The sequence below is a fragment of the Rousettus aegyptiacus genome, unplaced genomic scaffold, assembly GCF_014176215.1.
Source record: "Rousettus aegyptiacus isolate mRouAeg1 unplaced genomic scaffold, mRouAeg1.p scaffold_m13_p_5, whole genome shotgun sequence".
Classification (NCBI taxonomy): domain Eukaryota; kingdom Metazoa; phylum Chordata; class Mammalia; order Chiroptera; family Pteropodidae; genus Rousettus; species Rousettus aegyptiacus.
In genome coordinates, this window is record NW_023416308.1 from 20,408,914 (window position 1) to 20,423,306 (window position 14,393).

A 14,393-nucleotide genomic window follows, 5' to 3' on the forward strand; every position below is an offset into this window, starting at 1 on the left:
CAGCTCGGGGACTGAGCAAAGCCCCTGGAACATTCTCACTTACAGTTTGGTCAAATCCGCTGACAGTGGCCGAGCCTGGAACGCCCTCCTCCTGACTCCCGGCTTGGCCTCAGTGTTCTCCACAGCCCAGCCTTTGATCCGCTCCTGGACGCTCACACCCGCTTTTTCTGGCTCTGGCACAGCTGAAGGGGACTCAGACGTGACCGGTGGGGGTTCACACCCCACTGCCAAGGCCAAGGCGCTCTCCTCCCCAAATAGACTGAGGCGCTTCTTGACGCTGCCCCTGGATGTCCACTCTGCCCGCGTCCGGATCTCCCCATCGGACACTCTGCTCTTGACTTCTGCGGTTTCTTGGCCTTTTCCCAGCCTGGGTGAAGGGGACGTGGGTGCCTTCTCTGGCTCCCCGCCCAGCTTGGCTTTTTCTTCTCCAATGTTCTGGTCCCCTGCGGGGATGACCTTGGCTGGGCTACCAGCAGATCTGAGGCCGGCCTGCTCCACCTGCTTAGAAAGCACCTTCTCCTTCCATTCTTGGATCTTCCTGGCCACCTCCAGGAAGTCTGAATCTGCGCTGAGAAGGGGAGCCTCTGCTTTGACCAAACACTCCCCACCCACTTTGGGCTCCGAGTTGGACTTCTCAGGCCCCCGATGCTGGGCGGCGGGACCTGTGGCGGTCTCATCAGCCACCTTCTTCAGCAAAGCCTCTCTGCTCTCAAAGCGGGCCGTGAGGTCCATGGACAGAGGCCTGGGCCTCCTCACCCATGTCTTCTCAGGAGGGGTGGGGGGTGCTTTCCCCATCGCCACTGCTCCGCCTTGACCCGGCTTCTGGGGCTGAATGGACTCAATGAAGATGGCTGACAAGGGCCTCCTCCTCGGGCGAGGCCTGGGCTCCAGAGCAGGGTTCCCCGTGTCCTCCACGCTGCTGGCTTTTGAGAGAGGCTCATTTGGGCCTGTCTCCTTTTGGGTGGCAGCTGCCTTTGCATCCTGTGACAGGGAGGCCGGTCGAGGAAGGGTCTCCCCAGGCTTTCGGGCACACAGAGTGGGCTTAGTGGCCACCTCAGGCCGGGAGACCGACGGGGGCTCCTGCGCCAAACCCATGGTGGCCTCCTGCACCCCGTCACTGACTCCCTTCCCCAGAGCAGGGCCAGCTTTGGGGGTTTCGAAGACAACCATGGCGCTAGGGCTGGGCCGCAGAAACGTGGCCTTGGTGAACAGAGACGAGCTCCTTCTCAGGCCCTCCCCACTCCCTGCCTCCTGCCCCACCGGGCTGGGCATCCTCTCCCCCAGACCCTTTGCCACCGTGTCCTGGGATGGCCCACAGGAAGGAGATGGGCCGGTCGGGCTGGGCTGCAGGGACACGACAGGGGATTTCATGTCTGCGGCCTTCTCCTTGAAGAAGGGCTTAGGGGCGAGTCTCGGCAGAGGGAGCAGGTGGGCCGGGCTCCTGAGGGGGCTTTTTCCTTCCAAAAGCCGCACTGAAGGGGCCCCAGAGGCGTCCCCGGCCTGGCAGAAGTAGGTCTGCTTCAAGGTCTCCTCCTTGGTGACCTCGCCGAGGCCAGGCACGCCTGTCAGAGAAGCGATGGAGCTGACCTCAACCCGCGTCACCATGGTTATGGCCGTGAATCCATGGGGATTAAAAACATCCGAAATGGAGGAGTAACTGCTCAAAACAAAACAAAACAAAACAAAACAAAAAAAGGTAAACTTAAAATTCAGTCAGTGTCTGGGTCGAAGCAGACCGGAGCCCCGAGTCCTGGGTGACCGCTCCCCACTGCCTTCACCGGGCAAGCCTGGGCCGGTCTCTACCTCTCTGGGCAAGGAAAGCGGACTCAATAGCGGTTTCTCGTGTTTGCTCCAAATCCAAGGGTGGGGAGAGGGCACCAATATTCTCTAGGATGTTCCCGGACTCAGCTAATCTCAAGGTCAATTTTTAGGGTAAAAAGTGATGATCTCTGCTGTATAGATAAGGAAATTGGCTCAGAGAGGCCAAGTGACTGGCCTGAAATTACACAGACAGTAAGAGGCAAAGTCGGGTCTCAAACCCAGTGGGACTCCCCACTCATGGGGCACGCTCCCGGCATCCTCGAGTTCCCTCACTCCTGTCACCCTAAGTATTTTCCCATTTCGGAGCCTGCCCTTATCAGGCATCCCAGCTGATCTGTGTCGTGACCCTGTGCTGAGCCCACGGACAGAGAGGGTAAGGGAGCAGCCCCAGCACACACAGCTACCCAAAGCCGGGGTCCTCGAGGTCCAGGAACCCAAGTCTCGGCCCTCAATCCCACCCACCAGACTGTCCCTTATCTTTCCCCTCCCCCACCCTTCCGGGTGCCTTAAAAAAAAAAAAAAGCCATCTCAGTTTTCACTCCACCTGCAGTTGTCATTTGCCTTCTTTTCTGCTGCTGCCTATTTGATGTCGGTTGCCTTCATCGTCTCAATAACAGGAACAGCTAATGGTGAGGGCCCCACGGTAAGCCAAGTACGTTTGATAAATCACATCCTCCTTACAACCCTATGAGGCGGGTATGATTACTATCAGACCCTATTTTGCAGTTCAGGAGTAAGCCCCTTGTTCAGTCAGCTATGACCTGCTCGCTCAAGGCAGGAGCCCTCCTTTCTTAATAATCCTCCAAAACCCCCAATGGTATCTCCGTTATCGAGGTGACAGGAAATGACCCAGAGAGGTCACCTGACTTGCGAAACTGGACCTCAGGTTCTCAATCCATTCTACTCTGCCTTTTTAAAAATTCCGTCTTATTCCCTTCTGGTCTTAAAAAGTGCCAGACAAGTCACTGTTCCTGATTCTTCCCCCACCCTGCCCCACCTTCATGCCAGCGTTCCCTTTCCCCACAAAGCTGCCCCCAGCCTGCCCCCACCTAGATGGACTAAAAGAAGGAGGTATTTCAGTTTGGCGCTAGCTTCCTGCTTCCCTTCCCGGGCCCAGCACTGCTTCCTCCCGGCTCTGACTGACTCACTCAGCAGCCTGCAGGAAAGAAAGGCAGACAGATTTTGATATTTTTCTCTTCCTTACACGCTCAATGGTGCTAACAGATTCCTTCCCCCAACACCGGAGAACGCTGTCTAGACACATTAGAGGCAGAAGAGAGGGACAGACATGGAGAATCGGGGAAGCTGAGAATTGGAAGAGTCTACCTGCAGTGACTCTGAGCAGAGTTCTAAGGCACCATGGAGTCCCTGCCCACAATCAAGGCTGTTCACCTTTAGAGCCCGCCAGTGACCATGAAACTCTGCTCTGGGACACATGCGTAGCCCAGACACAAGATAGAGGACAATAACGGGACTCAAAGGACAGTAGAAAGTTCCCTGGCAGGACCCACGGTGCCCTGCACCCCTTGACACTCCAGCCCCACGTGCCCAAGCTGACAGGCCCTGGCGGGGGATGTGTGACTGCTAGAAAGAAATCCAGCGGTGTCACATCTCATCACGACACAGGGCTGTCCCCACACTCCCATGGCAGAAGCTGGCAGGGGAAGGGAGACTCGCCCCTGCAGGCTGAACTTCAGCAGGTCTGGAGAGACACAGGACAGCAGCCTCGGTTCTAGAGTTCTAGCAATATGTGCATAGACATCGCAAAGCCCTGGAGCTCTGATAGCATCCGCCGGCATCTCCTCCAGCTTGTCAAACTCACGCTCTCTCTTTGGCTTTTCAATATTGCAGCCTTATAGATACGTGTGCATAAAGAGTGCTGAGTCCACAGTAGGTGATCAATAAAAATCTCCCCCGTTCTTATGACACATGCCTATTGAGCACCTACTATGAGCACAGAGATGAGTAACAGCTATCCCCTGCATTCAGAGAACTCACAAACTTGTGTGAGAAACGCACACACAGGAAATTACAACACTAGGCAATAAACACCATGGTTTATAAAGAGGTCCATGGGAAAGTGGAAATAGGAAGGTTAACTGCCTAGAATTGGGAGTAGTGGTCCTGGAAGACTCCCGCAGCTTAGAGGAGGTGACTTTGAACACTCAGGGTGCTGGCAGATTTGGGAGCTGTTTCTCCCAGTTCTCCTGCTCAGCAGTTCTGGGACATGGCATTGCTTGGAGGTCCTTAAACGCCCCCTCAGGGCCTTTGTACATGGCATGCCCGCTCTCTGGGATACCCCTCTCACTCACACACAGTTATAGGCCCACCCCTAATATCACAGCTCAGACATCTCTGCCCTACTCCAACCTAGCACAATCTCCCTCCTACACATCCACGGAGCCCTGTTGATAACCCCCGCATACTCAGCAGGACTCATCATAATTACATCGTAATGTGTAGTGAGTGATCCTTCAGTCTTTCCCATCCACTGGTAAGCCCCTAGGAGGTGCTCTGAATCCCTAGTGGTCAGCACAGCAGCTTGGCATGTAATAGCACCAACTACGTAATTATTGAGCGAATAAGTAAATGAATGAAGAAATATTCTCCTGGCCCCACTCCCCACTCTTCCAAGATTCTGAATAAGTGTAGGTGCCATGAGTTTCACGACACTAAACAATCTAGGTCATAAGATGAGTTTCTCTGGCTCAGGTAGGTTTTGGAGTGGCCATAAGTTAACTGCCACAGGATGACAGAACCAAAGAGCCATGAAGAGCTCTCTGGAAGCTCGACTTGCCCACCCCACCAAGAGGCTCTACCAGTTTCACTGGACACAGGGAGGAGATCCACTGTCTAATACAGGACACTGTCAGACACCTGCTGTGACCATATTAACCCCACACTGTCACCAGCTCCTCTGCAAAATGTGGAATGAACGCTTCTCTGTATGGCTTTTTCTCTGAAGGAAGTCACCAAGAACAAATGTTGCTGAATTAGGATCAATGATATACAAATGCACCTGCTTTGGGATCCCTGAACCCACCTCAGAAGCCTTGTGGCAGAGAAAGAAAAAGGGAAAGGCAAGAGAAAAAAAGGCTCTTCGTCTGCACCCCTCTGAACCATAAAAGTGTCTCGGTTACCTGTAATCTTAACATCTTGGGCTTCCCCTCAAGTTTCCATTTAAAATACCTGGTATGTAAATATGGTTGCATGAATGAATTCATGACTTAACTAATAAATCAGTGAACAAAGGGAAAAAATGTTTTTAAACCACTGTAGTGAATATTTTGAAGTCTTACCCAAACCTAGAGAAACCCATGATTCTCAGGTTTCCACTTCACCTGTTATAAAATACAAAGAAACCTATTGAAATATGTGCTTTAAAACCTTACTTTAAATGCATCGCATATGTTATGCTTAGTTTAAGAGATGGTCGTCTCTTCCAAAACGTTTTGGAAGCCCACTCACACAGTGGCCAGATGCTAGGCTCTCCTGGGGTGGCCTCATTCGCTCCTTTTAAATGTATCAGAACCATGGCCAAAGCCAGATAAACGAGAGCTCCCTGAAGAAAGAAGGGACACCGAGCGTGGGCCACCTCTGGTTTTATCTGTATTACTCAGTGAGGTTGGGGTGGAGGACAGACACGGAACGAGGCGGACCTGGAACATCAGGAAGCTGAAGTACACCAGGAGACAGACCTCAGCCAGCGGGGGTGTAACAGGTAGTCTCACCTCTTGCTAAATATGCCAGCTCTGCGGGCTTGTTCCCCCAGAATCGATTTGCAAAGTTTGAAATTCCCATTTCCTGCAATCTAATGCAGAGAAAACCGTTTTCTCCTGGGAAATGAATCACCAAGACCAACAGTTGCTGAAATTAGACAGGCGTCATTCAGGAGCAGTCATTCTCTTGTCCATCCTTCTGACCTCCCTCTCACAAACCAGGCTCTGGGCTCGATGCTGGGGCTGCAGCCATGGAGCTCCCAGTCTCCCGGGGAATCTGAGAGGCACACAGGGAGAAGGCCAGAGAAGGACTCCCATTCAAATCCAGTGTGGAAGCTTCTCTCTCAGATACAGGGGTGTTGATTCATTCTAACAGTTGTTGCCAATCTTTCATAATTACACCCTTAAATCCGATCTGTGAGCTCACAAGTCATTCACTCAGCCATCTCTGGGTGCCATTTCCTAGGAATGCTACCATCTGGTGAGGGGCACAAGCTGGTCCTGACACCTTCCGGCGTCTTCCGGAATGTCATCTGGGCTCCCAAGTCTGCAAATCTGTGTGGTGCACTGTGCAAAGAGCCAAGTACATGCTCGTGTCCTCCCAGAAGAGCCAGGGAGCAGGAAATGCGTGCGGTCCCGTCACCCACAGGCCCCAGGCGGAAAGGGCCCAATGTCTAATGTCACCGGGATGCAGGCATCTTCCCCTCTCCACCCCCACGGCTGCAACCCTAGCTCATTGATTCATTCATTCTTTCATTCATCCCAATACACAATTACTGAGTACCCACTGTGTACCAGACTCTTGGCCAGGCACTGGGGACAAAACATCTAGAAAGCTCTGTTCCCATGGAGCGGACACTCAAAGAAGAGGGGAACAGACAATAAGCAACATAGATAAGCAAGATATACAGAATGTTAGATAAGTGATAATAAAGGCAGTGGCCAGGGAAACCGTCACGGAGAAGGGACATTTAAAATCCACCTCCTGGCTGACGTTCCTGTCTCTGCTGGAGCCTCCTCCAGTCTATTCTCTTAACAGCAGCCCAATTAATTCTCTGATATACAAGGGCCACCAGAGCCTGCTCAAAGCCCATGCCTGTCTCCCCGCTTTCCTTCAGATAAAGATCAAACTCCTTCCCTGAGGCCCAGCAGGATCCAGGTCCTCTTCGACTCATCAGCTTTGGTCTAAAGGCTAACACCTCCCCAACATCTGTGTCTGTCTCTCACAGGCACCCACGTACTTAGTTAAGCACAATGAAAGAGACATGTTGTGCTTTTCCTTGCCTTCATGCCTGCACATTGCCATATCCTACTACTTGGTGGATCTCTATTCATCCCTCAGTTCTCAGCTCCAAGTTGCCACCTCCTCCAGGAAGCTAACCCTGATGCTCTAGGGCGGGTTCAGGTACCTCCTCCATGCTCTGGTATCTAACTCCTCATGCTTCTTCTTAGCCCAGCACTGACTCACATGTGGTTACTGCCTCTGTTTCCTCCACTAGACTAAGAGCTCCTGGCCAAGAGGATCCCGGGTCCAGTTCATAGCTATATCCCTAGGGTCTGCCCACCATACTGGATATAAAGTCAGTGTATAAAAAATACTCAAAGAGAGAGCATCCCTGAGAGAAGAAAATAATAATACCCAATACAGGCATGGATGTGGAAAAATTGACATGCTCATCTGTTCCCAGGAACAATGTAAGTTATAAAAACGATTTGGCAATATTCACTTTCAACTGTTTTTTCAGACTCCATCAAGAGTCAGGCTCCATACTAGGTGACTCCGCGCCTTCTTCCTTCTCTGTTACTACTCTCAGCCATCCTGTGCTTTTCAAATTATTACCACCACTCTACGGATGAGGAAAACACAGTTCAGAAAATGAGCCAGATCACATGCTAGTGAAAAGCAGAGCTAGGGTTGAATATTTTTGACTACAATTCAGTGGTTTTCTCCCAATATACCTTATCCCAAAAACATTCACTTATTTTTGACTCAATAATCCCTTTTTAAAAAAATTACCCTCTGGAAGGAATCTTTAAAAAGCCATATACACAAAGATGTCCACTGCAGTGTTATCCACACCAAACGCAGCAATAATACACCCTGGATTTAGGGTTATACTCTTACTTGTAAAAAAAATCAAGATTTCTAAGCCATTTGAAAAGTCACAGAAGTTGCAAAGTTGGCAGACATACCAAATCTCCAGTTCCCAGTCTGCCCAGGATACCATGAGTGACACAAAAAGCCTGTCAAGCCACACACACATCCTGAGTCTGATCAGAAAAGATGGTTGCCATGGCCGTCACAGGAAAAACCCAGAAATAATCCGCACCCTCCACAAGAGGTGAAAGTATCCCAGTGGCATGTAAGGGGTTATTCTGCAGCAATTAAAGTGAGCGTTGGGAGGTCTGCCTGCTAAAGTGGAAAATGTTGATGGGGGAGGGTGGCAGACCGGATATCTTTTTGTATTCAAGCCTGTGACAATAGCAAAGATTGTTTAAGCAATGGTCAAGGTCTGGAAGAGAAAAGGGACAAATGAAAAAAAAAAAAAGTGTTTGGGACCTGGGATGAAATAGTTGGTACATTTAAAAATGTCTTTTTATTATAAAATTCCTTTTTATTTCCATTAATGTTGTTAGTGTAAATAGAGTCCTTTTTCTGACTTAATACCAGAGATTTCCCTCGGCATTGTGTTCTCTCCAACAATTCAAAACACAGAGGTGCTAAGAGGCTCCCTTGCCCACTTTGAGAACTTAAAAAAGCTAAGAATAAAAATAACAATAATTTATTAAGCATTATGCCAAGTGCTTCACAAGGATGATCTCATTTTGACCCCTTAACAGTCCAGAGAAACAGGTCCTGTTATGACTCCACATTACTGACGAGGAAACTGAAGTTGGAGGAATGAAGTGACCTGACTTGTGGGCAGCTGGAAGTCAAATTTCTTCCAAGGGTCACCTGGGCTTAACTACAACACCTCTTTTTTATAATGTTCAAATGTAAAGGACACTTTGCAACCATCAGGATGGCTATTGTCAAAAAACAGAACACAACTACTGTAGGTGAGCATGTGAAGAAATTAAAACCTTTGTGCACCACGAGTGGGAATATAAAATGGTGTGGCCACTGTGGAAAACAGTATGGTGGATCCTCAAAAAATTAAACATAGATTTACCACATGAGCCAGCAATCCCACTCCTAGATAGAGACTCAAAGAAGTGCAAGCAGGGACTTGAACAGATCCCTGTACGCCCATGTTCCAAGCAACATTATTTACAATAACCAAATGGTAGAAAAAAACCAAATATCTATTGATGGATAGACAAACAAAATATGGTCTATCCATGCAATGAAATATCATTCAGCCTGAAAAAAGAAAGGAAATGCTGACACATGCTACGACATGGATGAACTCTGAGGCCATTATACTAAGTGAAATAAGCCAGTCACAGAGCGACAATACTTATATGGGGCACTTAGAGCAGCCAGATTCGTAGAGACAGAAAGCAAAATGGTGGCTGCCAGGGCCCGGAAGAATGGGGAGGTAGTATTTCACGGGCACAAAATTTTAGAATGAGATGATGAAAAATTTCCGGAGACGGATGGTGGTGATGGTTGAGTAACAATGTGAATAAATTAATGCCGCTGAACTGTGTACATTTAAAAATAGTTAAGATGAAAATTTTTATGCTGTGTATATTTTACCACGGTAACGAAAAAAAAAAAAAGGAAAAAACTAAATCAAATGTAAAGGAAACGTAACACTTAAGTCCCAATTACCATCTGACGCAGCACATGGACACCCGTGTCCTTTAGGCAAATCTCCATGAAAAATCTTCTGCTCCACACTAGGCTATGTCTCCCATCCCCCATGAGGAATACAGTGGGAATCAAAGGAGATCCCATTCCTGATCACAATGAGTGACACAGTCTAGTGGGGGTGGAGGAAATTAAACACCATGAAATCGGGGAATGGTGCCCTGATGGGGGGAGAAAGCAGGGCTATAAAAGCTCAAAGGAGGGGGTAGTCAGGGATGCCTTCCTGGAAGAGGTGGCATCTCAATTGAGACTGGTAGAAGTCAGCCAAGTGGAAGAGGAGGTCAGCGCCAAGAGCAGAAACAGTATGTGTAAAGGCCCAGAGGTACAGGAGAAACACACTCACAGAGAGTAAGCCTGTTCTTTTACCATCCTTGGGGCAACGTGAGGTCGTCCTGACGAAAAGTTCAAGAGGCACAACTTTCTACAAATCGTGCTTTTTTTGTTAACTTGAATCAGAATTGCACTGGAGATCACAAAACACTAGGCTGAGAGTCCGACCTGCATGGTCTTAGTCAGAGTGACCACGTAGTCTGGTTTCCCTGTGACAGAACCCTCCCACTCTCAAAAGTGCCCAGCTTCGGATGATAAATTATTCTGTCGTCTTATTTCTTTTTTAAATTGTGGTGGAAACCATAACATTTCAACCATTTCGAAGTGTACAAAGCAATGGCATTTAGTGAATTCAGAATATTGTGCAGCCATCACCACTATCTAGTCCCAAATGATTTTCATCGCCCCAAGGAAACGCCATACCCAGGAGGCAGTGGCTGCCCCAGCCCCAGGTGGCCACTCATCTGCTTTTTGTCCCCATAGGTTTCCCATGTCTGGGTATCTCAAAAATAGAATCACACAAGATGTCCCTCACTCTAGTTTTGGTCTCTGTTCCTCCACTAACTTGCACTGAGACCTTGGACAAGTCCCTCCCCACTCTAGGCCTCAGTTTCTCCACTCGTGAAACAGGGTTGAACAGGGGAGTCACTAAATTCCTGTACTTTTAAAGATTCTGTGATTCCAATTTCGCTCAACACCAGGCTCGTCGGGTCTGTATTATCTACTTGTCTCTGCTTTTGGCTCATCCTCCATGAAACCCAACTTTCTAGACCCTGAGATGTGTGTTCTAAGTCTCCTGGTTCCCTATGATTCCTTCTAAACAACTGTAGTTCACTAAAGGATTATGGAGAGACTATATAAAATTCCTACTTCCCTGTGGACACAATACGGACAGCTAAGTTTCCTACTGAGTGCACGATTTCTATAGGATTTGCCTTAATTAGCATAGTTTTGACTTCTGTCTAAATGTCAAGTTAAAATGAATTTGAATTTGACACATCTGACATCCCAGCCTCTAGAACCAGAGAATAGTTTGAGGGATCTTCCCCCAAACTTCCCTGGATGACCAGATGTGAGGAGGACATCTCACGAAACGGCATGGTGACCCATTAAAAGGGTTTGGGGAATTCTGGGTTCAACAATGGCAAAATAATGTCCTTAGGGTAAGACTTTTCAGTCTTTAATGTGCTAATTTGCATTTTAGATACTCCACGGCATCACCCAAACTGCTTCATCCCAACACCCCTTGTCCAGGTGCAAATGCTGATCTAGAGAAAGAATGTTACAACTTATCTTTACACCTCTATTTAAACATCCGCCTTTTCAATTTTCATTGGCCTGTTCCTTCCTGCTATTTGTGCTATTTCTGAACTGGCTAAAGCACTCAGAGAAACCATTAATCAAGCTGCTTTTCTGTTTGTTTGTCTTGATCTAGATCAGAGATGGGCAAACTGTAGTCTGCCCGCCACATCCGGCCTACTGCCTATTTTTGTAAATAAAGTTTTATTGGAACATAGTCATGCCCATTTATTTACATATATGACCTATTGCTTCTTACAAGGTATTAAGACACAGTTGAGTAGTTGCCATAGAGGCTGTTTAGCCCAGAAATCCTAAAATATTTACTATCCAGACTATTACAGAAAGAGTTTGCGGTCACCTGCTCTGGATTGTGTAAAACTCAGTCCCCTGAGAAAGTGGACTCTACCAAGTATGTGATATTCCCTGCTTTAAAACCTCCAAAGCTCTTACACTATTCTGGCTGCAACCCACGCTGCCACTAGATCTCTTCAGGTGTTCCGCATGATGACTAAAGAAAAATTCAAAAACGGATGAGCAAAAATGTTTTTAATAAACTGAAATCCTACCACTCAGAGCCAACAGCCACTATTAACATTCTAACGTATATCATATCAACCAACGCATTTCCAATGTAAATGGGAACTTTCTATCAAAACGAAAATGGAATCAGACCACGCATGCTATTTAGGAACTTGGCGTGTTTTTTTTTTCCTTTTTGTTATTTAATTTCAAAATACGTCATGAACACCTTTCACATCCATAGCTGCACAACCTATATAGCCATTTTTAATACTTTTGCAGTATTTTGTTACATGGATATCTCATCATTGGATAATCCATCCCCCACTACTGGAATGTTAGGTTGTCTCCAACCATTGACTATTAAAACCTGCAATGAACATCCACATACAATTACTTTCCCAGGATAAATTCTGTCTAGAAGTGGGCTGCCTGGGTCAAAGAATATACACTTTTTTTTTTTAGAGCTTTTAATATATGCAGAATGGACCTTCACACCTAAAGGAAATAGAGCCCCTTAATTGATGACTTAATTTAAAGCTTCAGAGTCAGGGTTTTCAACCTCTCCCCCAGGGCAGACCCAATAAAGATGTCTAATGAGCCATAAACGAGGACCCCTAGCTGGCCATGCCCTCACTGGGAGCTTTACTAGCTCTCATTTATGGCAGAATCATCACAAACTTGACTGTAAGGGTTGCAAAGGCCAATTAGCATGGCTGGCAAATAGAGACAAGTCTGGGCCGAGTCTGGGCTGAGCCCAGAGGCCATGTCCGGTCCGATGTTGGACAAAGGGGCAGGAAGGAAGACCTGGCCCCAGAACTGATGTTCACAGTAGAGCAAACTCAACCTCAAAGCTCAATTCAACTCAGCACACAGCACAATGCCGGACTTAGAAATAAACAGGAGCACAACACACTCTCTCTTTAAGGAGGCCGAGAAGTGCATATTGCATTTTAGAAAAAAAAAAAAAAAATCCTTCCAAGTACAAAGAGATTTCTGAAGGAATTTGCTTATTTTGGCCCAAGAGCTGCCTTACTCGCAAAGCAAAAACCTTGAGTAAGTCTGATCATGTTGCTTCCAGCATCCATTGCCTGGGCAAGGTAAAGGCCCTCCAAAAAACTCACTAACCTGGTCTATACTACAAGGCTCTGCCTACAATCCCAGATTCCCAAATGAGTCCCATGACTTGAATGTCTTTTTCACTTATTCTGTCTCCATGGAGAGCCTCTTTACTCATAGCACAATATCCATTTACCCAAATCCCACTCATTGTTTTAGAGCACTTTAAGGGACACCTCTTCCAGGAAGCCTATGCTGATTTCTTAACCCAAAGTGACTTCCACCCTTTCTTGGCAATTTACCAGATCATAATGCCTTGTACCCAAAATTAGCCTCAGGTTCTCCCCCTTGTAAGACTTACAGCCCTCCTCCCCAGCCTACCCAGGGAACAGACCCCTCTGATCTGGGTTCCCCTTCCGAGAACCTACTTGATGCCTGGCACAGGGAAGGCAGAATGGGAAAGGACTGGATTCCCCGGAGAGGGGAGGCAGCCTATGCGGGACACGAGATAATTTTATGTAACACTTAGAACGCTCTGACATCCAGGCACAGCATTAAGCTTCTGTGGATGACATTCTGTAAAAGCTGTTTCCTTTCTGATTCTCATGGGAGCCTTCTTATCAAGACACTGAGACTGGCTCTGCTTGGGGCCACTATGACTTTAACACCTACATCTCTGTTATCTGCTACTCTCCCACTTTAATAACAAGGAAACAACCCTAAGTGCAGACCATCAGCTGCAGCAGTAAATTTTAAAATATATTTTTGTTATCATTACATTTAATTCTCCTGTTATTTTTTATTTCAGACACGTGACACTGGCTTACTATTTATAATAGAGATTTTCATGAAAGTTATTTAAAATTTTTATTTAACTTTTGAAGTTGTACAGAGTTTAAAAATAAAATAATGGTACATAGGTTATGTGGATTTGGCCATAAGCTTGGAAATCACCAGGAGAGTTGAAAGAACATGGTATTGAAGTAAAAAACTACAGATGTAGGCTCTCCGGCAGCTTCCTTTCTTAAGGCTAAGCCTCCTTTGCAGCTAGGATGAGCCGTGTGATCTAGCTCTGACCAAAGAGACATAAGGAAAAACAGACATAAGGAAGACTTCTAGGGAGGCTTTTGTTTTACTGATGAAACAGGCAGATGCAGCTTGTGGTGCTCCTTTCTTTTTTGCTGCCTGGAACAAAGATGTGATGTCTGGAGCCAAGGCAACCATCTTGGGACCACGAGATGACAAGAGATACTTCAAGGATAGTGGCATGGAAAAGACCTCGATGACATAACTGAGCCATTACACTAACTGTAAACTGTTCTCCTCTGGATTGTTGTTGTTGTTGTGATGTAAAAATTAATATTACACTGGTTAAGCCACTGTTAGACAAGATTTCCATTACACAAAGGCAAAAGCATTCCTCTTGGACACAGGCAAGGAGTTTGGGGCAGATAGGTTAAGTGCACAAATGTCTTCTAAGTAAACTAAGTGCCTTTGAAAGCTTGGTTTCTTCATGGGTAAATTAAGTTCAGCGATACCCACCTCAAAGGATTCTGAGGATTAAAGAAGATGGCGTATGTAAAATATCTATCAGTGGACTTGGCACATAGTAGGTTTCTGCAAGTGCAGTTAAATAAATAAGCAAAGAAATAAACAGAACATGCAGCCTAATGGAGGGGTTTGTGGGTTGGTAAGATGTTTTTTGGGGGATAGGGGGAACCTAAAGGAATAGCTCTCTGATGAAGAAATTTGGGAGAGACGGTAGATTCAGGGGAGTCTATCCTTACCTACTCTCAAACTGCACCCCAATTTCATAGCTGGAGAAA

At 47.0% G+C, this 14,393-nt stretch overlaps 1 protein-coding gene across 1 annotated transcript in view; it reads right to left on the reverse strand.

Moving 5' to 3' along the window:
* KIAA1671 (KIAA1671 ortholog) overlaps nucleotides 1-14,393 on the reverse strand; it is a 184,199-nt gene that overhangs the window by 130,008 nt on the left and 39,798 nt on the right. Inside the window, exon 2 of the mRNA XM_016124212.2 lies at nucleotides 44-1,657. Within this exon, the coding sequence (XP_015979698.2) occupies nucleotides 44-1,605 (1,562 nt within the window). The 5' untranslated portion in view covers nucleotides 1,606-1,657. The remainder of the gene's footprint in view (nucleotides 1-43; nucleotides 1,658-14,393) is intronic.